The sequence below is a fragment of the Melanaphis sacchari genome, unplaced genomic scaffold, assembly GCF_002803265.2.
Source record: "Melanaphis sacchari strain LSU unplaced genomic scaffold, SCAv2.0 Contig76_pilon_pilon, whole genome shotgun sequence".
Taxonomy (NCBI): domain Eukaryota; kingdom Metazoa; phylum Arthropoda; class Insecta; order Hemiptera; family Aphididae; genus Melanaphis; species Melanaphis sacchari.
The window spans coordinates 101,634-126,189 of record NW_020271544.1 but is presented as its reverse complement, the minus strand read 5'-3'; the positions used below and the strand labels follow the sequence as shown (position 1 = coordinate 126,189).

At 28.4% G+C, this 24,556-nt stretch overlaps 5 protein-coding genes across 7 annotated transcripts in view; 2 read left to right on the top strand and 3 right to left on the bottom strand.

Annotated features, from left to right (window-relative positions):
• Positions 1-590: 590 nt before the first annotated feature.
• Positions 591-14,960, bottom strand: LOC112601196. Of its 3 annotated transcripts, none has more exons than XM_025348668.1 (5): positions 14,886-14,960; positions 4,135-4,213; positions 3,735-4,051; positions 2,344-2,600; positions 591-1,184 (listed from the first exon to the last, which is right to left on the bottom strand). In XM_025348668.1, the coding sequence occupies exons 2-5, from the start codon at positions 4,193-4,195 to the stop codon at positions 608-610; spliced, it is 1,212 nt and encodes a 403-aa protein (XP_025204453.1). In that variant the 5' UTR covers positions 4,196-4,213; positions 14,886-14,960; the 3' UTR covers positions 591-607. The 3 variants fall into 3 exon arrangements, with proteins under 3 accessions (XP_025204453.1, XP_025204455.1, XP_025204454.1); XM_025348670.1 differs by lacking the exon at positions 14,886-14,960 and adding an exon at positions 11,959-12,059; XM_025348669.1 differs by lacking the exon at positions 14,886-14,960 and adding an exon at positions 10,574-10,744.
• LOC112601210 (zinc finger MYM-type protein 1-like) lies at positions 4,603-7,059 on the bottom strand. Its single transcript, XM_025348692.1, has one exon. The coding sequence runs from the start codon at positions 7,057-7,059 to the stop codon at positions 4,603-4,605; it is 2,457 nt and encodes an 818-aa protein (XP_025204477.1).
• Positions 12,509-19,311, top strand: LOC112601195 (transcriptional regulator ATRX homolog). Its single transcript, XM_025348667.1, has 5 exons — positions 12,509-13,022; positions 13,083-13,195; positions 13,290-13,461; positions 16,150-16,922; positions 18,778-19,311. Exons 3-5 carry the CDS (start codon positions 13,347-13,349, stop codon positions 19,267-19,269), a joined length of 1,380 nt encoding a protein of 459 aa, XP_025204452.1. The 5' UTR covers positions 12,509-13,022; positions 13,083-13,195; positions 13,290-13,346; the 3' UTR covers positions 19,270-19,311.
• A 67-nt stretch (positions 19,312-19,378) lies between these two features.
• LOC112601241 (DNL-type zinc finger protein-like) lies at positions 19,379-19,940 on the bottom strand. Its single transcript, XM_025348729.1, has one exon. The coding sequence runs from the start codon at positions 19,881-19,883 to the stop codon at positions 19,446-19,448; it is 438 nt and encodes a 145-aa protein (XP_025204514.1). The 5' UTR covers positions 19,884-19,940; the 3' UTR covers positions 19,379-19,445.
• Positions 19,941-20,065: 125 nt separating this feature from the next.
• Positions 20,066-24,556, top strand: part of LOC112601209 (85/88 kDa calcium-independent phospholipase A2-like) — a 12,818-nt gene continuing 8,327 nt past the window's right edge. Inside the window, exons 1-8 of the mRNA XM_025348691.1 lie at positions 20,066-20,419; positions 20,484-20,574; positions 20,642-20,766; positions 20,846-21,023; positions 21,092-21,322; positions 21,666-21,791; positions 21,892-22,055; positions 22,358-22,559. Of these exons, the coding sequence (XP_025204476.1) occupies positions 20,217-20,419; positions 20,484-20,574; positions 20,642-20,766; positions 20,846-21,023; positions 21,092-21,322; positions 21,666-21,791; positions 21,892-22,055; positions 22,358-22,559 (1,320 nt within the window). The 5' untranslated portion in view covers positions 20,066-20,216. The remainder of the gene's footprint in view (positions 20,420-20,483; positions 20,575-20,641; positions 20,767-20,845; positions 21,024-21,091; positions 21,323-21,665; positions 21,792-21,891; positions 22,056-22,357; positions 22,560-24,556) is intronic.

The following is a 24,556-nucleotide window of genomic DNA, read 5'->3' as shown; positions in this document are numbered from 1 at the left end:
AAAATAACTGACTTGCAGTGGTCTAACACTGAATTAGACATTATTAATTATGTATTCATTCATTTATATCTCACTAATTTGATACAGTTTTAATATTTTAGAATAGTTAATTTTCATACAACTGTGTATCTTTATTTGTCTAACAAAACATTTGGACTAATCATTATTTTCACCAACTATTACCAAATTATTTTTGAAGATATATAATACTATCGATACGTCATTATATGTACATCAATGTATCATACTCACAGAGTTGTTTCATTAATTTCATATATTTATATATGCATATATGTAATATGTATACAGTATACCATATGTCATATAATATATTGTATGTAGTATTTATACATAACATATTTTACGTACTTATACTTTTTTTATTATGTATATTAATTTTGTTATTTTCTATAGCTATGTGTTTAATAATGTGTAATGCATATGTGTTAAGTAAGTTAAAATATATTACTGAAGCAAAAACAAAAATTTTAAAATATTTATATCTGCAGTTTAATATGTGTTTATCTCAACTGTATACAATTCAAAAAATATAGTTTAAAAAATTTAGCTATGCGACGGATTTAGAATAATGAAATAGGATTTTTTTTTATTTTCCAGACTTGATCATCTGGCCCAAAGCCTTACAAATATTTGTGTTTAATTGGATTTTAACATTGTCGATGAACGCGTTAGTCAATGTTTTTTCAATGTCAGCCGACAACTTTGTACTGTATTTAACATTCGGCTGGTTAACTACCACCTCAGTCTTACATTCGACAGGCTTAAGCATATTGAACGATATATTGACATCAATTCTGCTGACAGCGAATGTTGCTTTTCCGATGGTAGGCTTACTCTCCTCGAGTTTAAAGTCGAATTTACCGTCTAAACTATGGATCGTTATACGTAAATCAGCAGTAACCGTGTTGGTAGCCATTTTTGTAGTAATTTTTTTCAATTTGTGTTCCGCATTAGCAAAGCCACTAATGACAGTGTTGCTGATGCTATATCCTACGCTACTGTTGGGAAGTTTTCCGTTTGTACCTGGAAAGTTTGGATCTGTGTCGTTCTTGAATATAATATATGGTTTGATGACTTGACGTATGGCCACAGTTATATTGTTGTGCGTGTCCCTAACTACGCGATCGGCTACTTGTTGGAATACGATGTCTTCAATGAAGTGCCTATTATTAAAAATTAAAAATATAAATAAACATAATTTAAAAGTTAATAAACTACAAATCTTTTTGTGAAATAAATTAATTAATACTTAAGTGAATATATGAATTACAACATACACATGGGCACTGCATATTTATACATCTTAAACTATACATCGTATATTATATAAGGTACCAAACAATATATTTATTCTATATTTGAAGTGATAGGCATGTACGTATAAGTATTACGTACAAACTACAAACCACCGAGAATCTTTTCCGTAATGCAATAATGAAATCTCTACAAGATTGTTACATCAATACATCGAAATACCAGAAATTAAAAATTTGAAATGCGCTTAAGAAATATCAAGTCAACAAGTCTACTATATATGCGCAGAAGATTTATTTGTTATTATTGTGTAATTTTATAATAGAGAAAATATTCTTTAATTTTAGCAACGAAATGGAAGTGATATTTTACAATTAAATACATACCTACCTACAACAACACCATACTTATGTATTACTGTTATATAAGAGCATTACCGTAGCTGTTTTTTAAATTACATATTGATTATTGGTTTTAATTAAAAACAATATTAATTAATTATAATTAAATGAAATTCAATATCTACTTATAATTTACAGTTTAAATACATATTTGCTACACCTATTTTTTTTATCTAATTACCTGAAATCATATATAATTACCAGATAACATTTTGTTTAATTATATTAGGTTTTAAATTTTAATATTAATATTTATATATACTCATGCAGTTTTATAACTACAATTAGTAATTTGTAGCTCTATTAAACCATTTTTAGATTTTCTAATTCATTTGATTTTTTGAAACTCAATACATACGCATAATGATCCATAACTATTATAGACTACAGTAGTTTAAAATTAAAAATTTTAAAATTCATACACATTATCATTGATTATAAATACTAATTAATAACTACCTATAATAGTATAATATACAATTTATATATATTTGTAAAAACAATGTATTTAATTGAAAAAAATGTTAATAGTTTAAACCGGAAACAATTATGCTAAATCTATAAAAAGGCAAAATAAATTTGTTTTTTAATATAGAATTAATATATTATACTATTTATAGAAAGTAGAATATTTGTATTATTTTTTAAACATCTACTTTAAACTCACTTCACATTAGAAGAATCACTAGTCTTTAATATTTCTGGTAAACCACCTGTGAATGAAACTTTGACACTTTTGTATGAAATGCTAGATTTTGGTACTGTCGATGGATACGATTCGGTGTTTTCTGAAAGCGTAGTACTAGCAAGATATTTTAAATCTTGTAATTGGATATGGTACTTTCCTTGATCAAAATACGAAGAATTCATGAAAGTGTACCTTCCTCTAACGCTCATTTCTTTCCATCCTAATTCTGTAACGACCTAGACAATAGTATAATACGTTAGAATAATAATAATAAATATTTTATATTTACTTTTTATAGTCTATATCTCTATATCATATCATAATTGATTATTTGAAATATTGTTTGTTACTTATGAAAAATAAATAATCTTATTATGGATTATAAGTATAATCAACGATAAAATGATAAATTATTTATATAAATTTAATTGATATTTCTGAAATACATTATGATTACTACCTATTTTAATAAATTTTACGAAAATAATTTAGTCTATTAATTTTTCACCTGATAATTTATTTATTTATTTTTATTTTATTATAAAATAAAGTACTTTACTAGTTTGTTAAAATTGTTAATATTTATAGTTGTAAGTTGTAACATGCAAGTATATATAAGTTAAATTAATATTGCTTTTTTTTTTTATTCTGATACTACTCTATATAGAAAATTGAAAATTAATTGTTGTTAATATAGCGCACAACAGTGAAGTTATAAGAAACAAGATAACTACTAATTTTTCTACTTCAATCTTGAAAGTTATGATATTACAATTTCACAAATTATACTAGTATTTATAATTTGTCTTAAAATTGACATCTTTTAAGTAGCTGTTGGTTGAAATATGGTAAAAATACTTAATTATTATTTCCTTTAATGATTTGTTTTATCTAATAACTATTATATAATTGTATTTGTAATTTATACCAATGTTTCTCAACCTGAGAGGATCTCCAACTTATTATTTAGGATCGCTAACGTATGATTGAAATCAATACTATTACACTTAAATCAAAAATTAAATAATTGATATACGTTTTATTAATTAAAAATAATATAATATATATGTGACTATATGTTAATAAAAAATATATGTAAAGGTCACCCCACAGTAAAAAGGTTGAGAAACATTGGTTTATACGATGATGAACTGATAATACTATCTAGATATTAGACAAATATTAAAAAGTAAAATGTAGCGAAATTTATTTATCTTAATAATAATTTAAGAGAATCAACTTAGGCATAGACACGTAGCAAGTATCTACATAAATATTTTAAGTATCTCATTCAAGCGTTTTATATTTCTATGTACGTATTGAGTTTCAAATTTGTCGACTAACAAATTCAAAAGTCTACCATAAATTACCTGATTCAGAGCCCATTTAATGATAATACTGTTTTTGTTGTACCCAATAAACCCTCTAATAGCATTATTGTAAAATATGAGATCAGATTGTGGATTAGAAGTCCTTGCATTCGAAATTGGCATTTCGTCCTTGAAGAATCCATAAGGAGATGCTGGATCCAATATGTGTCCACTGTACTCAGAAATCACTTTAAGTTGATTTTCGTATGCTTGAAAAACAGCTTTTTGAATTTCGTCATCGCTTTTGTCACGCATCTTTTTTGGTAGCACTTCCGGTAACGTGTCATCATCGGACGACCAATTCGCTGATAAATTGTCTGAAAACATTTGTAAATATTTTTATACAATTTTCATAGCTAGACAGATTTTACACCTAATTAGTTTTAAGCCAGTGATATACCTGCAAATGCAAACGAAATACTTAAAATCAACGCATAAACCATACAATATGCCCTCTGCATGTTGACAATATTTTAGTTCTACAATAAATTTAAAATAAAAATAATTAATATTATTATCAAGTGTATTAATGTATAATTAATAAATATATTTAGCATTTTAAACTTTACTCGGATTATATGATATACCTAGCTAATTTTAAATTATTGGCAAATTTTTATGTGCTGATAATATTAATTATTTTAATAGATATAATGAGTTATTATCAGGGCCGGATTTAGAACAAGTGCCGCCCTAGGCCATTTTAAATATGCCGCCCCTATCCCAAGAAAAAAAAAAAATGATGTTATTATTTCCAATAAATTTATTTCAATTTTAAATAAATTAGGTCAATAGTCATTATAAACAAAACAAATAATTCTAAATTCTAAATAGCAGTGTAAATGTTTAAATCTTATACCTATGTTATCTATAACATTTTACGACGAACTTTTTTAGTCGCGAAATCGTCGATAATATCATCATAATTTATACTTCGAAGCATCTCAGATTCTATATGTAGTATTGATGTCGCATTTAATCTATCTGACTCCAAAGTTGAACGAAGATGCGATTTTACTCTTTTTAATGCTGAAAATGACCGCTCTGCTGTACAATTTGTTGCAAACGTGCACAAATACATACGTAACGCTGTTGTGACGTTTGGGTAAATATCTATTAATTCATCTGTATACAACATCTGACAAAGTTCTTGAGCGCTTCTTTTTTTGTCCGATTTAAAAAAAAGATGATCACGCAAATGAAGACATTCATTTGTAAATGATTCTTCAATATCATTAGGATATTGTTCTATAAGTGCCCTAGTTTTTTTAAAAATAATTTCCTCGTCAAAACTACATATATTCGTAAGAAAATCAAACTTGACACATAAATCTTTATACGAACTGCCACGTCTTACAAGTTCAGCTTTCAATTTATCCAATATAACGAAGAATACATTTATTCTGAAATCTTCCTTGCCTGTTTCTGTTATCACTTCATTCATTGTTTCGTCGAATTGACGTTTTCTTTTAACAGTTCTCCGCTTGTCTTTTTTATACTGTATTTCACCGCATATTTGTATAGCTTTTCTTTCATATTCTTCAAAATTATTTCTAATTCTAGATATATACTGCTCTAAAGATCCATATAATTCAACGACCATTCCTAATTCAATATTAACTGATTGAAGTTTTTTATTAACTATATGAAACCTTTCTAATACTTCGTTCCAAAAAACAGCCATAAAGCACATTTCTATAGTATTTAAAGGTTTCAAAAGAACCAAAGCGTCAAATTTTGTTACAGGTTTTTCATTGGCATCGTCAATAATAGCCTGTAAAGCGTTTTTAATTTCACTCCAAGAAGTATATAAAGATTTACCCGCTTCGTATCTTGCTGACCATCGGGTTTGAGACAAACTTTTTACACACTTGGCCTTTTTTAAATAAAATAGTAAAATTTCCCAACGATGGGTAGATGCTGTGAAAAAGTTATATAATTCTTGTAGATACCTAAAATATGTTGTCGATTTTTCACAGCAATCCACGGCAGATATCCCCACAAGGTTTAGGGAATGTGCTGAGCAAGGAACATAAATGGCAAGCGGAATGACTTCTTTAATTCTGGCTTGAAGGCCAGTGTATTTACCAGCCATGTTACTGGCATTATCATATGATTGCCCGCGGCAATTTTTAAAATCCAAATTATATTGATTAAGTGTATCAAAAACTGCATCAGCAAGTTGTTCAGATTTATGCCCAGTATTGGCAATAAACTTTAAAAATCGTTCTATAGGAGTACCATCTTTTGAAAGGTATCTTATGATAAAAGACAACTGATCAACATGGGATACGTCGGGCGTCGAATCAACGCTTATCGAAAAATACTTTGAAACTTTGACTTCTTCAACTATTTGTTTTGTAATTTGTTCTGCCATAATTTGTATAAACTCTCCGTATGTCTGTGAAGATAGATACGATGTATTACCACTACCGATTTTACCGTAATGGCGAATATGTTCTAATAGAAAGGGGTCAAATTCTGCTAAAAGTTCTAATGTCATAATAAAATTACCACTATGATACGACCCAAATTTTTCTTCACTGCCTCTCAGTGGTAACCCTCGAATTACTAAAGAACGTACAGTAGCAACTATTCTTTTTAAAATATTTCGCCAATAATTGGTTTCTTGTTCTAATTGCAAAACAATTTCTTGGTTTATTTTACCTGCAGTTTTTCCCCTTTCAATTAATGCAACTGTTGAAGTTTTATGAGGGATAGAATTTTCGTGCTCGTTTAATTTTCGTACAGCATTTTTCCAATCATTAAAACCAATAGTTACTAATGTTGATAAATGTGTACTTCCAAAGAGTCGACATGGTGCACAAAACACTGAACCAGTAGATTTCGAAAACACTAACCATGGTCGTGACTGTACTTCACCATTTATACGTGTTCTAACAAATAATGATTTATTTAAAAATCTATTTTTGTCAGGATACTCACGTTTAGAACATGTAAAATCATCATTTAAATTTTGATTTATTCCGTGTTTTGCCACATAATCGCGAGTTACATCATTAATAATCCATTTAGCCGGATCATTATTATCAATATAAAGTGTATCTGAATCCACATTTAAAGTAGAAGTTGTTAAGTTATTAATTACAAAATTCGATTCGCACTTAGTCATTTCTTTGTCGTCAATCGTTTTTAAATCATGTTGTTGATCATTATCAGGTGCATTCAAAGAAGACGGTGTAGTAGGTTTAAAGAAAGTACTTAGTTTAGGTATTTTATTTAGAACTTTAATCTCTTTATATTCTTTATCTTTGGCTCGCTTTTTATACTCTGAACTACTAAAACGTTTACGACCGTCACTCATGTTGAAAAAATGTTAATTGCTGTAAATTTAATACGTGAATTATTAATTATTAAATATTATATTGTGTTGTCGTAATATGCACTGCCCGACAATGACGAACAATAAACTGAAATGAAGTGTGGTCGTGTGTGATGTGGATACACAATATCTCTCGTCAATTTCTATATATATAATATTATTATCGTAATTACTTTTAGGAACAACTCATATTATATACCTAGGTATCTTATCTTTATAATTCACATTACAAGAAAATTGATTTCGTGTTATTGATATTTTAAGTGTCATGCACTCGTATATTTTACACACAGATATCTATACTACTAATATACTAATATATATTTCTGTCTTCTATATAAAAATCTGTGATTTTATATTACGATTACGATAAATACGATAGCTTATTAAGACGCAGGCCACAGAATTAACCAATGTGTCAAATTCATGGATTTACTTTTATGTTTTTTAAATACTTATATCAAATATTATATAATATTAATTTACGCAGACACGCAGTTACATAAATGCATAAAATATTCATATAATTTTTTTTTTATTTCTTACAAAATTTGCCGCCCCAAAAAAATTGCCGCCCTAGGCCCGGGCCTCACGGGCCTAGGCGTAAATACGGCCCTGGTTATTATTCATGATTTTACTAATGACTCAGGTAATACTAATATATACCTACATTATACTTATCAGACATAATGTCTATCAATATTTCTTTGATAAAAAAAATACACAAATATACATTAGTATAAATTATAAGTTACATTGTGTAATTAATGACATGGTGTTATATGTATAATAAACTAATTAGGAAAAATATTGTTTATGATATGTAGTAATCTATTTGATATTTTCATAAGCTTATAGGTTAAATTTTTATTTGCTATGGATAGATTTACAATAAAATGAAATATTTAGTTAATAGTTAATTAACTAAATAGCTAATATCTACTTATACCTAATTAATAATGTATATCAAGAGTACGTCACTGCTGTACCGGAGTGTATTTTTCTGTTTTACTGAGTAATGCAAAACAGAAAATTATTAAATCGGAAGAATTCGTTTAACTCAGTTATTTTTAATAGAAGTTAAATTGACCTATTATTATATTTAATGACAAAATTTGATATCCGGAGTATATAGGTATATGGCAATATTACTCAAAGCCCCAATAAAGAATTTTTTTTTGATATTATATAAATTTTAAGACAAATTTTGAGTTTTAAAATTTAAAAATTTTTGCACATTTTAAAATACTCTTACTTTTCCAAAATTAAAATATTAAAAATTATCCAGCAAGAGAAGAGTGATAAAGTAAAATGGATTCTTTTAAGAAACAGCACAACATGTGGATAATAAAAATGATACGATAATGTTCTTTTTTTAATAAGTGTGATAAATAATACAGCTTCTTATCAAATGGCAGGATAATACTTATAAATTATAACTTATTAAATTTGTATAAAATTAACACAACATTTAGAACTTTGAATTATTTTCACAGATTGCTCGTTTTTACAGTTTCCTACATTACTTTTAAGCCTAAATTTTAAACTATAAATTATATTATCGTGTTATGTACATTGTAAATTATAATAATTCTACATATTAAAAAGTATTTATTAGCAAAATAACTTAATAAGGTAATACGTATTAATAATAATAATTATTTATAAACATTAAATTAAGATTATTAAGCATAATTATTAATTAATAACATTATATAATGATTGATTTAATTTTAAAAAACATGACATAACAAATCTATTCTAATATTATATTAAAAACAATAAGCAACTACATTACCTAATTATGTATTTTAAATACGACATGTTTTTAATGTTAAAACCATAAACGTAATTTGTGAGGAGACAAAAGGAACAAAGTTTCCCTGACAATGTATAGTTGGAACAACAATATTATTTTTACATTCATTTTATTTTAACCCAAATTTATTATATATTAGGTACAATACATTATATATATATTTTTTTAAATATTTATACTTGATTAATTATGCATACAAATATTAATCATATTAACAAATCTGCTTAATACATTCATGTATTTTTACTACATATTATATTTATTTTACTAGAAATCTCGTGATAAGAAAATCAAATAGAATTCTCCTCGTCGATAAATAATTACTAAAGTAACATATATGTTGTCAGATATGTTTATGAGAGTTATATTAATTATTATCCAAGCCACATAAATAGTGATCTATCACCTTTTGTTACAGATCGACTAAGTCAATCTAAATATCTATTTATTTTTTCTTAAATAGACAGTTAAAATATTTATAATTAATTTTTTTTATCGTAAATCGTGATAAATATTTACAAATGTATATATGCATGTAACATATATATAATATTTATAAAATTATCAATTAATATTAAGGTCCACAAATTGACCGGATCAAAATATGATAAATTACTGCTTCCATTTAACAATAAATCAGGCGTACCTATAATAGTACCTTATATATTTGTATTGAAATTTACACTATGTAAATAGTGTTTTAATTTTTAATAAGAATACTATAGGTCACTAGGTATAACAAAAATTAGGATTACTAAATAATCAATCTCACCAGTTATTATAATAAAAACTTATTTAATGTTTCTACATTGACATGGGTATACCTTGAAAAACTTTGAAAATTTTAGATTATTAATAGAAATACAAATTTGTTCATTAGTTATTATTATTTATTACTTATTAGTTATTGCTATTAGCATAGCTTGGAATGGGTTTTATTTGGGAGAAAGAGTAAAATATATAAATATTTTTTAGATACTTATTGTGTTTAAAAAAATAAAGGAAAGAGTAAGCAGGAAGCAATATTTTACCTCTTAAATAATTTACCAATGTTAAATTTTTACCTACGTGCAATATACATAATATAAACATTATGTAATTATGTAATATGAAAATCAATCCTTGAAGTTATAAAGAGTTGTAAAACTAGTGAAAATATGTTAATTAGTACCTTCAATCTATATTTTAATGAGAATAATTTTAAGAGTTGGTACTTTTACATACAATACAAATATTTGAATTTCTATGATTACATAGTATGTAAACATAAAAATAATATTCAAAATTCAACCATGTTTAGAAAAAAAAAATGTGTTGCAATAATAAACAAATATGAATTATAAGTGGATGAATCATAAAACCATAATGTCATCCCCATCATGAAAAGTCTGGAGAAACTTCCTCTCCCATGTCCATTCACAGATTAAGTCTATGGTTATTATAGTTTATTCCCTACTATATAGTGTTAATGTGTAATTATAATTGTTAATAATTATTAGAACTAAATAATAATAAAAAAATTTACTTTTTAAATGTAGGTACTAATAAGGTTATGTCATCAGCAATTTCAAGATAAATTAAAATTATTATAATTTTTAATTTATATTTTTATTCATTAAGTCATTACTCAATTGTGTTTAAATTAAATTGTACATGTTTTAATTTGGGAATACTTACCTTAGGATTGTATCTTCAAAATTTGTTTTAACCACTAAAATCCAGACAATTCAATCAAATTTTTTTATGTTAATGTTCAATAATAAAAGTATGATTAGATGATCTTTAGACATATAATGTTAACATTATCTATTATATATATTATATTTCATCTGCTTGATGGCAGTAAATACAGTATAATGGCCAATGGATCATTTAAATGTAGAAATATTATTGAAATAGTCTGTTGATAATACAATACATAATATTTGTATTATAGTGGGGATTACAGAAACGAATCTAATCGCAATCTTTCATTATTAAGTAGGTAGGTTGTTCTTATAATGTAAATCCGAATGAAATAAATTTTATGTTATGCGTTATAAACTTATAACTTAAAAATCTAAAAAAAATTGTACATAGGTACTATCCATAAGTAATAGTCAATTGTTATTTATTTTAAATAATCTATAAAATGATAATATTTTTCTGTATTTGTTTTATGTTTATTGAATTATACATATATTATATTGAAGTTGGTAAGTAAAAATTAATAAAAAGATTTGTTATAAAGAAGTTTACACAGTATTAATATGTTGACGAATTGTTGTCTAAACTTCAATTGTACGATTGATTTTTAGTATTTTTACATAACAACCATAACACAGTCCGGCAACAGAAGTCGCTATAAAATTATGTACCTATTGCTTATACCATTATCATTATTTAATATTTATACATTTAATTCCCGTAGTTAGGTATCTAATGAGAACCAAGGATTCTCAACAATACATTATAAACTGATGCATAATAAAATTAATACATATTATTATGTGTGCAGCGTATAATTAAGAACGAATAAAACTATAAAATAATTTTATCCAAATCTACAAATACGTTAGTCATTATTTCTTAATGAATTTTAAGTGTCATGTAATAAAATTAATTTTATAAACAATTAGGAGGTATCTTTATAAAAAAAAATGACACTTGTCTATGAATAACTTGAATGAAAACATTTTTTTTTTTCCTTAAAAGATAAAAATTCTACCCCTCGCTCGATGAGAAAAAATAAACCTATTCCCATTTCCCACCGAACGAGGTAAATGTTGCACTTGATTGTAATAAAAACACGGCGATAAAATACGCAATATATTACTAGAACACTAACAGCAGTATAATGTGCAGATTTATTTCGACAAACGCGATATTTTTGAGTAAATGATAACATATAATATTGTTTATTTTATTGAGGTCACGAATAACCATAGGCGAAATTTAGGGGCGCTGGGTACGCTTAAAACCCCGAATTTTGAAATTAACACTCTCACAATTTATACTATCCCTGGTGAATCAATAATAAATAATAATAGTTATTATATTTTTTATTTATAATGTAGGTATACACGATTATTGAACTGCGGTACGGTGATGTGAATACGAAGTTGCTCGTTGTGTAAAGAGTACACCAACGTCGCCTGTCCAGTGTCCGTGTCGTGTGACTCGTGTCCAAAAGCTGTACTCCGGTACTCGGCGCCTTCAGCCTTAGTCCAAAAACTCTGGAATTTCCCGGTAAATCGAGGTTAGTGAATTGTACCACGATTTCGACGGCCAATCAGAAATACGATAAGAACTACACGACACAACTTAACTGACTGAACAGACTTACAGGGTACAGACGCGCCAGACCGTTGCGCGGCGTAGCTGTAAACCCGGCTAAATTTTAAAAATAATTTGTGTTTTCGTTGAAATCGCGACGCAGCGTACGATCGCGATTAATCGAAAATTCCGCGGGATGTAATGATCAGAGGCAGAAATCACTTATCGCGCGGACGATAAAAACGCGCGACCGTGACGGGGCGATTTTTCCTTGCGCCGACGTGACGAAAAAAACGATATTTCTATTTATATCGTCACCGCAAACAAGTAAACAACGCGCAACGATAATGACAACAAACGCTACACGCGCAGGTTGGCCGTTCCTGGTAATAATATCACTGTTGTATCCACACTGGAACTGGAGGTACTGTACTACTGCCGTTGACGAGTCGAACGGCCGGAGGAAAAACGGAGAAAAATCGTACGTTCTGGGGAATAATAACGTCTGAACGTCGATTGACGATTTTCGGTTTACGGATATTGTATAATAATATTTTATCGAACGCGATCCGTTTTCCAAATTTTTACCCGTTTCCCGCGCTCAACGCTCACGCGTGACACCACCGCGACACGTCCGTTCCGGTGTGAAGATCGGGGTTGTGGCAGCTCTGTAAAAATACAACACTAAAATTTGTTGTTGTATCACGGTGGTTCGCTCCAATTTCGAGTTTCCGACGTTGAAAAAACTGTCTGCACTCCGCACCGCCTGACGCTTGTTCGGCATTCGCCATTCTGCGATCACCACGTCCGAGTACACTGTTCAACTTGTCTTCTGTTCTCAGTGTTCACTGTTATCCTGGTTGCTGAACAGGTTCGTGTTGATTAAAGCTCGCGTGACAGGTGACATTTCTCCGGCCGTTATTCTTTTCAGTTTTTCAGCCAACCACGCTGTGTGTTATTGAAATCCCGTACACACCATTTCGCCAACAGCCAAGTCCCTCGTGTTTTTGGTGAACCAACTTGCGATCAACGCCGTCTTGTAAGGTAGTTATTCAAACATTTGTCGACAGGCTACACTTGTACGACCGTGTGTTTCTTGTCGTTCGTTAAGTTTTTGTTTTGTCTTTGCCCATCACAGTTAAGCGTACACTCTATTCCGTTGAACTTCCCATTCAATACTTCACCGTCCATCGTCATGGCACCAAGGAAGAAAGCTACTCAGAAGCCGGCTAAATCATCTATCGAGGATGTGCCACCAATCATTGTTGAGGATATGTCGCACATCACTGTCAGGCGGCCCATTACAAAAGGTAATAGAAATAATCGTTAGTGCAGGTATTGCAATGCTATCTATGTTTTCATTTCAATTTTCCCCATTAAGTAATTTTGACTGTACTGATTGTTTGTTATTGTACCTATTGTACCCCATTGATAGCCTCATTTGATTCTATTTTATATCATAATGATTGCAATAATGAGAGGGCACTTTGTTAAGAGTAAAAATATTTGTGTTAAAAAAAATACAAGGTTTAAACCCAAAAAATCCCTTTTATTTGCCATATTTCAATTTTATGCTATTACATACTTAGTCATGACATTTTGGAGGACTGTGGAATTTAAAACACACCTAACTACGCCACGACCTTCAATAAAATACTGGTTTTTAACAAAATTATAATGGTTACTATTCATAATTCGTCGATATAATAGGCATTATTATCAATAGTTGTATTCCTATATTTTTGTTTATTCATGTTTAATTTTGGTAATCAATTTTGAAGTAAAGTAATTTCATACATTATTCTAATAATCTAATATGAACATAACATATGTTTAAAAATATTTATATTCTTGTGAATAATTACTAAAAATATATTTTCATAATCTATAAAATGTAAGGTTTAAGTAATTCTCAAACACATCCAAATACCAACAAATTATACAGAAATAAATAGAACAAAAGTTATATCCTATGTCAATCTATTAAACTGTATCTACTATTACACCATTCCTATTGTACTAAAAATATACTCTATTAGCTTTTAAGTTTTTAAAGCTTATTTGATTGGAATAAATTTAGCATAATCTTCTGGTAAACAATACAATTATATTTTATTTGCTGATATTTATTACATGTTTTTCCAATTTCAAAAATTTCACAACTACTAATGAATGCCTATTATTAATTATTATGTAAAATAATTATTTTTACAAAATCCAAACCAAAAATTAATATATCAAAAACCTTTTGCAAAACCAAAACTATTACAATGTATTTTTATTGATTTCAAGTTCTTTTCTATGTAAAGTGTATATAAACTATGAAAATAAAATTAAAAATCTATTTAAAATAAGAACATACTTGTAAATAAACCTATTTTTGTTGGTGCTGGTTGGACAATACTCGTGTGTCACAAAGTTTACAATTTGTATGTTTACTGTATAGTGAAGTTATGTCCCTATGCTCATGCGTAGGTAGCTATCAGGGGTATAATTTAATTCTTAATAGAGTATAAACTAAAAATAGGTTTTACAAACTAACCTTTACCTACTATTAATAATAAAATTAAATTAAAAATTTTCTTTGATTTTTATACCTATTAGAAAGAGAACTTATTGATGTCATTAGATAATAACAACTCCTTAGTATTTAATTTAAATAATTAATCTTAAAACTAATTGTTAGTAAAAAAAAATTTCCTAGTATCACAATATTTAAAATAGATTCACTTACCTGTTGATTGTGTTCAATAATTATTACTGTACTCTAAAATATTAGTTGATTACCATTAGACAAGATTCAATGCACTGTGTAAAAGAACTGTCCATTTCCCTCATTTAAATATTTTTTTATGCATGAAGGTTGAAGGTCCTATTATAAATACCAGTTTAATATATATTTTTATTTCATATTTGATGTATTAGTATATTTTGATGATGTAATTTACACTTAAAAATTTAAGGTAATATTGAGTTATGTATATATATATATATAGATAGATAGATAGGCGGGATTATTAGTCCTTGTCCCCATTTTTAAGATGATTATTATTGATTGTATACCTTAAATACCTGTCTAAATAAATAAAAATATTAACTTATATTTGTTGAGTATAAAATATAAAATTAATCGTAGGATCCCGGAAGTTTTAGAAGCTAAAAAAGGTAAAATATGCATACAAATATGGCTGAAAAAATTACAAATTATGCATTAAAAATGATGTTAATTATGCAAAAAAATTACATCAGATGTTGTTAATAAATTAATGAAATGATGTACATAAAAACTGTTCATAAGGAACTGAAAAAAAATCATAGCTAGTTGGCATTTTGACATCTTATTTATTGAGCTGAAAATATTATTAAATATATTTTTCAGTATTTTTAAAATCACCCAATCTAAACTTTGTTGATAATTTTGAGTTTAATATTCAATATTAATTAAAATATACAGGTTGAGAAAAAAAATCAATTTATTTGGAAAAACATGAAATATGCATAATATGCACATTTTAACTAAAATTGACAAATATGTATTTTCAATTTTTTAACTCTCCATTGTATAGTTCAGATTTCTAGCTTGGTCTGTTATAAACTGAGAGTATACAGAACTAAATGCAATTCTTACAACTTCTGAGCCCTAATTATAAGTATCTGATTTAAAATTTTAAATTAACCAACTTATTTTACTATTGTAAATTTGTTATAATTGCTTTATTTTAATGTAGAGTATATTATCTTAAACTATTTTTATTTTACCTTAAAATTATAATAATTGTGAAAAGTGTTACATTTATTTATCTATACTCAAAATAAATGACAATTTTGTGTTCTTCAGGTTCATAATGTACTACAGTTGTTTATAATTTTCATGTTTTTTAGAATAATTATTATTAATTACTAAGTAATTAATTCTTGAGTTATTCTAATTACTTATACTATGACAAAAATAAAATTATTCTATATACTCCTTTAATTTTTACTTACAATTTTTACAGATAATATGATTGAAGATGAAGTAATTCAAAAGGATGAAATAGATGTAAAAACATCTAATTCAGAAATTAATATGGATATGAACGCCACAGTAGTTTTAGAACGAATTCCTGATTTTCAGCAGCAAGAAGCAACTGAGGTTGAATCTGAATTAGATCTTGTTGTGAATGAAGAGGAACCAATTAAAAAGCCTGTCCAAAAGAAAATTTCCAAATCAAAACTTAAGTCAAAAAAACAAACAGCTGAAGAAGATTCCAGAGCTGTAAGAACTAGGAAAAGAGCTGCTAGTGAAGATAGGCAGGCCTTGAAAGCGGAAGAAAAAGTAGTAAGCAAGAGTCGAAAAAGACCGGTCGATAAAAATTTACCAGAATCTCTAAAACCTGTTTCTCCGTTAAATGAACTACCTAAAAGAAATCGCAGAGCTGCTAGTGTGGATATAATAACATCTGAATCTTCAAGTCATCCATTAGATAAAGTATCAAAAAAAAATAAAGTCACTAATAAATCTACTAAAGCTGCAATTGTTGTAACTGAAGATGATGAACTAAAAAAACAAAAAAAAGGAACAAAAAAAGATCAACCTAAAATAATGGAAATAAAAGATGATGAAACAAAAATTCTAGAAAAAAATTCCAAAGGGAAAAAAAATACAAAAAAAGTGTTGAATGAAGAAAAAGAAAATGTTGTAACAGAACAAAATGATGGTGAATTTGTTTTAAATGGCATTCAAGGAAAACCAAAATCTAAACGAGGCGTCAAAAATGTTAAATTAGACGTAAGACAAATTTCTTTTTTTTAAATTAATACTTTTGAGTATATGTTCTATAGAGAAACACTTCAGAAAATATCTTTCCTCGTTTTAGAGGCTAAAATTTGGTACTGTTATACATGATTTACCAACAGATTTTTGTCGTTACGTGTGATATACTTTTCGGTTATTATTAAGAGGATGTCAGCACACTATTTTCTCTCTCTAGCCCACACAAGTGACACGCATTTACACAAAATTATTATTTTTTTATGTTTTTAGGTAATTTAAAAAAATAATATTTTTGAGGATGTGACATCAATTAGTTTAAATATTATCTCAAAAAATTTTTATCATTTAAATTTATTTATTTATTTATTTTGAAAGTTAAATACTAAGTTAAATTAAATATAAAACCAATATGTTAAATCCTTAAAATTATTATCCTCTATAGTTTTTGTAATATGTATTTTTACTCTATGATTATTCTAAAGTCATAAAGAACGATTTTAGGTGAAAACGTTTAAACTAAGTAGTGTGTGAGTTTAAGAAAGAATACAATATTATTGTGCTGGTCTTTAAATATTGTAGAGAATGTTAATTTTAAAACAAAACATTCATCAGGAAATTTGGAATTCATTTTGTTTCATTTCAATCACGTACATAGTTGAGATGAGATTGCTAGACTATTCTTGTCTTATTTTGTAATCCTTATAGTATGTTATGGGTTATTATTAGTGTTTGACAATATATATTGTTGCACCTGGCAACAATAATTATAGAGTGTATATAAGATAAGTTAATAAAAATTATAAAATTACCTACAAAATATTAATTATTTATTTAATATTATAAAAAATCAATTTTTATTGGTGTATTTATTGGTTGATGGTTATGTTTTGATCAAACTTTATTGTTGTGTAGCCAGTAGATCATGTATAACAACAGCACCATACTGTAATCTAATAAAAAAATGTATGTTCATGCAGATTTACCTTGCATATTATGTGCAAAAATGATATTTATAGAATTTGTACACAATGGTTAATCACATGTTTTATCATTGTGTACAATACATAGTGTATTTTCATATTATAGGTGCATGTAGATTGTTTTTAAATTTAAAGTTATGCTTTTCCTCAGTATTAGTACAATATTTGAAAATGTTCTTGTATGGTTTTTAATCAATATTTCAAAATAAATATTGTTACATTCATTTAAGAAATCCTTATCTCAATTTCTTGTAAAATAAGTAAAACTTATGTCGGTACAATATACTATTTACGATTATTTCCATAAGCTTATGTTGGTTTTATATGATATCTACAAATGAATTCAACATGCATGTCTTCTATATTTTTTTGTCGAATCAGTATTATGTTTGCTACCCATTTTTAGTTAGTCTCAAAAATATAGTCAATAATAAATATTTCCTTTTAAAACTCATTCTCTAATTTTTTTAAGAATTTCTTTTAATTCTTTTCTTCATATTTTTTGATTTTAATTTAAGTATGTGTTTGTTTAAATATACCAATATGCCTGTTAGTTAAAAACATACAAAAATCTCAATTTTTAATAATATGTAAATACAAATAACCATAGTTAATCCACTCGTCTCACAAATGTGGACAATTAGACTTATTTATTTTATTTTTGTTTTAAAAAGCCTAATCTTCATTGTAAAATAAAGTATTTATAGGTTTAGTTATTAAATATTGATTCATAGCATATATTGTACCCATTTTTTAACTCGCCTATTAATCTTAAATCATAATTTATATTGTTAAAATAATAAGATAATATAAATAAAATAATATTATAAGTTTTAGTTCATATAAATTTCTAATAATTTTAATTTTTCATTATTGATTTAATTTTATAGGAAATTGATCAAGATGAAGAAAATAAGGTAGAAAAAGTTACTAAACCTTCAAGTAGAAGCCGAGCAGCTCCAAAAGTGATGGCTAAACAAAATAACGAAAAAGATCTAGAAAAAAAACAAAAAAATGTACCTAAAACTAAAAAAAACATCAAGTCGCCAGAAAAATCCGAAGAGTCCAGTGAGATAAATGAGTCTGACGATTCCAATAAAACTCCAGAAATAAAACCAAAACGTGAACGTAAATTTAAACAAATTGATGTTGAGAAAAAGGATGACGAATTTAAAGAAATCAAAGCACCAAAACGAGGTGGTCGCAAAGCCAAAGTTGAGGACTTAGATGATGAAGTACTACAGAAAAGTCCACCTACTGAACATGAGATATACCTTGAAACTGAAGATTTAGCTGATGATCTTCCACACACTCCAGAGTCTAAAAAAAAAGAAGTCAAACCCATTGCTAAGCGTAAAACAAAAGCAAAATCTAAAAAATAATTACTTATTATAGAGAAAATATTTACAAAGTGTTCTTAAATATTAAAGGTTTTATATTTTTTTTTTTTTTAAAGAATACATTTTTTAATATTATTTAATATATTTACATTTGAGTATAAAATTTAAGAACATATTTATTGTTTACAAATTAGTTTTTTTTTAAATATATTTTCTCATCATTTCGACTTTAATTCCCAACATCCATCTATTCGTTTGACCTTTTCGCCTTTGGAAGATAGTATTTCTTCGATATTTTTACATCCTGTATCCGGAAACCATCCTAAGTTATCAGCTATCAAGTGGTTGTTACTGCAGCCGTCGCATTCCACAATCACTATTCCTTTTTCGTATGAAAGTTTTGAAAACCTTCGGGTATTTCTGGTGTTACACACTGCACAAGTAAAAGTTATTTGCATTTTACCAGTGGATTCATTTTCAGGTTTTTTTTCACAGTTGTTTTGTACAGATGGCAATGTCACATAAAAACGATTTTGGTAGACTGATGGAGTATGAATGTTTATCTTGGGTGGATTTTGCGCAACGTTTTTAATTGCATTCAAAGCACTTTTATTCTTTACTAACAAAGTAAATCGATAAAAATTAGAACGAATCATGATTTTTTGCTAAATATTTCACTGCGAATCACTATAGACAACTAAATTTAAAACTAATATCTTATCATATAACATGTCCATAAACGTTATCATAGATATTATTTGTACACGTTATTGATAAAAATAAAAAGTCGATAATATACGTGTATTGATAAAATGATATAACGTATCAAAATGGCCTAAATGCAAAGTTCATTTGAAATTCCATTAAAAGTATAACCCTTTGTTTATTCTTTTTTGCTCGGAAATTCGAGTGCTACAAATATGAACGTTCTCTAATTGTTTTCTGAACATTTAGCGATTTAGGTTTTGACTAAACATTTATTGACCATTATGTCTTGGTTAAATTCTTTAAAAGAATTTTTCACCCCCGATAAAAATCCCAATAAAGTTATTGAAGTAAAATCGGAAAAATACTCTAATCGTAATGTTCACTGTCGTCACGATCCGATTATTTTGTATGCAGTAGATAGTAATAATGTTAGTGAAATTGTCTTGCATTTGTCTCGTGCAGAGAGCTTAACTACTTCTTACAGGTTTGATATTAATTAAATTAGTAAAATATCAACTTAACATATTTATAACCATATGGTTCAATAGCTTATATAGAGGATCGAGTATAGAAGATTCAGAAATAAGATTTTGTATACTTAAAGACAAATTGCCAAAGATTCTGAGTATATCCAAAGATGTAAGTAGATTAATATATTAACAAAATAACTATTAAATTATCTAATAAAATGATATTTGTTTTATAGTGTTATTGCTTGTCTGTGATACAAAATTTATGTGATACTCTTATCGAACATCCAACATGGAATATTGCTCATTTGGTTGTGAGGTTGGGAATGCTAGACATTTTATCCAATCCAAATGTTGTGATGTAAGTCTTATAGATACAAATGTTAAACTATCATTGCTAACATAAACATATTGTAATTGTCTTACTCTTAATTTATTAGGTACTTAAATACACCTGATGTCGAAAGTGGTATATCATCATTACAATTGGCCATTTATGATAATTCATTACCTGTTGTCAAAGCATTAATTTCTTTGGATGTTTCTTTGGACCACTTGGATAATGAAGCCAATTCAGTTTTTCATTATGCTGCAAAATCTAGTAGTGATATAATTTTGGTTAAGTTATAAAATAATTAGTGTATTATCACATAAATTAATAGTTTAATAATTTAATAATTTTGTAGATTTTATCTAAAGTGAGCACAAAATGCTTGAATTATCTTAACATAAATGGATTTACTCCTCTTCACTTGGCGTGTCAGGCGGATAAACCAGAATGTGTTAAAGAATTGTTAGTTTGTGGGGCTGATGTAAATATTCCAGCTGGAGTTCCTGTTACTAATGTAACCGAAAATAAATTACCTGGAATTGTCAAAGAATATCTTCAAGATAATCATAAAAAATTATTTGTTGAAGTAAGGACAATATATTATGTGTACATTAAAACGTTGTGTAAAGGTTAATAGACTAAACTTATCTATAAGTTTTATTTAAGTTTCTTCTTGGTAATACTACAGATTAGATTATGTTTACTAAAAATAAGACTTTTGTTAGTTTATCAAACTTTAATTATAAAATAATTGTAAAATCATAAAAGTTAAATTCTGTTTCATCTATAAAAAACTAAATACAATGCAAATAGATTTTTATTTTTATTTCTTAACTAGTAACTATTTTAAATTTTTTTCAAAACAATTAGATATTACTTAGTAAAAAATGTAAATTAGTTTTTTATTTTATTGATTTCATTTTTTTTAGGATATGAAATTTGGTGGAACTCCCTTACATTGGTCAAGTTCTCGTGAAGTAATCGACAGTTTAATTGCCAATAATTGTGATATAAATGCATTGAATTTTGATAAGCGCACTGCTCTTCACATAATGGTAACATTACAATAAAAAATGTGTATTGTATTATTCTATACTATTTATTGTACTTTTATTTATATAGATTTTTTTATACAAGTAACCACTTTTGTTTTAGGTTTTGAGAAATAGATTTGATTGTGTTATGGGACTGTTATGCAATGGAGCTAATGTAAATATACCTGACCAAGAAGGTAATACACCACTTCATTTGGCGGTCAAAAGCAATTTGGTACCAGTAATTCATGCTCTTATTGCATTTGAAGCAGATATTGATTATATGTATGTACATTTTAAATTAATATATATATAAAGTTTCATCACTAGATGGCTCCTTCACCCAAGTTTACTTAAGTAAATAATTTTATTTTTTTATTTTATATATTTTATATGAGGTTTGAATTATTTTTGGTTATAGTAAAACAATTTATTTACAGATTATATAATTACTAAATTAAAAAAAAACATATATATATATATATATATATATTGTTTTGGTAAAAAAAATGTTATGCATCTAAAATGTAAAAATGTTTTATACATATTATTGATAATAACTTACAAATATTTATACATTTTTTTAGAAATAATAAAGGTATGTCTTCAAGACATATTGCTGCTACTAATAATGGTCCAGACAAAATTTCTGAAAAAATTGTCTATATCTTACATGCAGTTGGTGCAAAACGGTGTCAAAATATTTTATTGGATACGGAATGTACAAATGGATGTGCTTGGGACAAAGAATACAATGGTTTACCACCTCAAAGACCTATATCAATGCCGGTATGTATCAACTAAGGATTTTTATTTTACATGGATTTTAAAACACAAATAAATATTGTTTTTATGTTAAAGACATTATCTGTAATTAAAATACCAGAATACCCATTTGATGTGTATTTTAGATTTGTATAATCCAGTGAATGGAATATAATAAATTCCTATGATATGGCAGGTAAAAATATAATCAATAGGACTGATAAATATAATTGGTATGATTAAAATTGGTTTGATTTTATGTTCATCAAAAATTTTTAATCCAGTTTTTAATTGAATCAAGTTCATTAGTTTTTGAAAAAAAATTTAAAGATTATATTTATTTAAAATAATAAGATAAGTAAAGATAGTTTAGATTGTGTTGTAATGTTATATGTTAAATACATAAAAAGTACAGAAAGTAATGTATTGCATTTACTTAATTAACTGTTCACCTGCTGTGTTTTATCATGGAGTTTACCAAACCTTATTTAGTGGTGAGAAAAGGGGTGTCTGCCATTTAAAAAATATTATTACTTATTACTTGGTTATTTTTTTTTTTTTAATTGGTTTATCTTAATTATTTTATCTACAATTTATTAACAATGAAAATAGTATTATTTTTAAAATAATTTATACTTTGTAGATATCATCATGATATATTTGTAGGTGATTTTAGACTATTGATGGTTTTTAAATGTCTATCCAAAGAACCTATTTCACCAATACAACAAAATGTATTCTATTTTCTTATTTTTTGAACACAGTAAACTTTATTTTGTTGAGTTTTAACATATATCTACATCAATAAATATGACATTTACTCATATTTAATAATGCTATATAACAAGGGTGAGCAACTGGCAGCCCATGAATCTTTTTTTATTTGGCTCCTACTACATTTTAAAATCAAATTATACAATTTTAAAGTTAAAAATTCACATTATAAACAAAATAAATGCTAATTAAAATGCATATTTTGAATGACTTTTTTTGCTTACTATGCTCTGGCCTGCTAGACTTTTAATTTTTTTTTTTTAATTGGCCCTCTAGTAAGATTTTGAGTCACCTATTCTTGCTGTATAATAACCTAATAACATTTTAATAATTTTAATTCTTAAAAAATAATGTTTTGCTAACTTCTGCCCGGAAATGGTACGTGCACGTGCTGTTCGGCGGCACCGCGTGCCGGGGCTGACCAGCACGCCCGCGCCGCGACTTGGGCGTGGCCGACGCGTTGACGGTGAACTCGCACGCGCCGGCCCTTGGCGTAGCGTCCAGCGAGTCCGAGTCGACGAACGCTATGCGCACGTCCAGCTCGAAGCTCCGCAACCGGGACACGGGCGGCGGCCAGGAGAACGTGGCCGGCGAGTTGTGCACCCACGACTTGAACACGATCAGCATTGTGGGCCCGCTGGCCACCACCCGCGGCACCGCCGGTCCGCCGCAGTACCGCAACAGCACCTGGTCTTCGGACGGCCCGTCGTGGAACACCAGCCTGTCCTCGTTCTCGCTGCACATGTCGTTCACCCGTATGATGGCCGTCCCGTTGCCCCGCCGCGGAAACGCCGTTTGCTGCGCTTGCCCCGCCGCCGCCGGACCTGGACCCGCCGACAGGCGCCGACCGCCCGGCCCTGGTCACCGACACCATGGCGTGCTTGCACTTGGCACCACCTGCTGCCGGACGGTGTACCGGCACGTCACGTTCCGCGGTGTGCCCGGTAGTTAGACCGCGAGCAACCTTCCGGTAGCACTCGTAAAGTTGTCGCAGTGCGACCCGGGCACCAGCTCGCGCTCCTTGGCTCGGCCGCCGTGCCCAGCCTCACCGTGGCCTGCCGGTTCCAGGAACTGAAGCGCAGCCCGAACGCGAACGGCACCGCCGTGTGCCTCGCTGACGGCACCTCGAAGCGTGTGACGTGACCGTGCCCGCCTGCTGTAGTAAACGGCGGGCGTGCGCGTCCGCCGGCCTCGTGGCCGCACCACGAACCGCCCACGTAAGGCGGCCGACCCGATGCATTTCGCCG

Excerpts from the sequence above, each read along its gene's own strand:
- LOC112601196 (XM_025348668.1), bottom strand. The coding sequence starts at position 4,195 with ATGCAGAGGGCATATTGTATGGTTTATGCGTTGATTTTAAGTATTTCG. Across the intron at positions 2,601-3,734 it reads TTAAATGGGCTCTGAATCAG|GTCGTTACAGAATTAGGATG; the intron begins GTAATTTATGGT and ends ACTATTGTCTAG. Across the intron at positions 1,185-2,343 it reads AGTGATTCTTCTAATGTGAA|GCACTTCATTGAAGACATCG; the intron begins GTGAGTTTAAAG and ends TTTTAATAATAG.
- LOC112601210 (XM_025348692.1), bottom strand. The coding sequence starts at position 7,059 with ATGAGTGACGGTCGTAAACGTTTTAGTAGTTCAGAGTATAAAAAGCGA.
- LOC112601195 (XM_025348667.1), top strand. The coding sequence starts at position 13,347 with ATGGCACCAAGGAAGAAAGCTACTCAGAAGCCGGCTAAATCATCTATC. Across the intron at positions 13,462-16,149 it reads CAGGCGGCCCATTACAAAAG|ATAATATGATTGAAGATGAA; the intron begins GTAATAGAAATA and ends CAATTTTTACAG. Across the intron at positions 16,923-18,777 it reads TCAAAAATGTTAAATTAGAC|GAAATTGATCAAGATGAAGA; the intron begins GTAAGACAAATT and ends TTAATTTTATAG.
- LOC112601241 (XM_025348729.1), bottom strand. The coding sequence starts at position 19,883 with ATGATTCGTTCTAATTTTTATCGATTTACTTTGTTAGTAAAGAATAAA.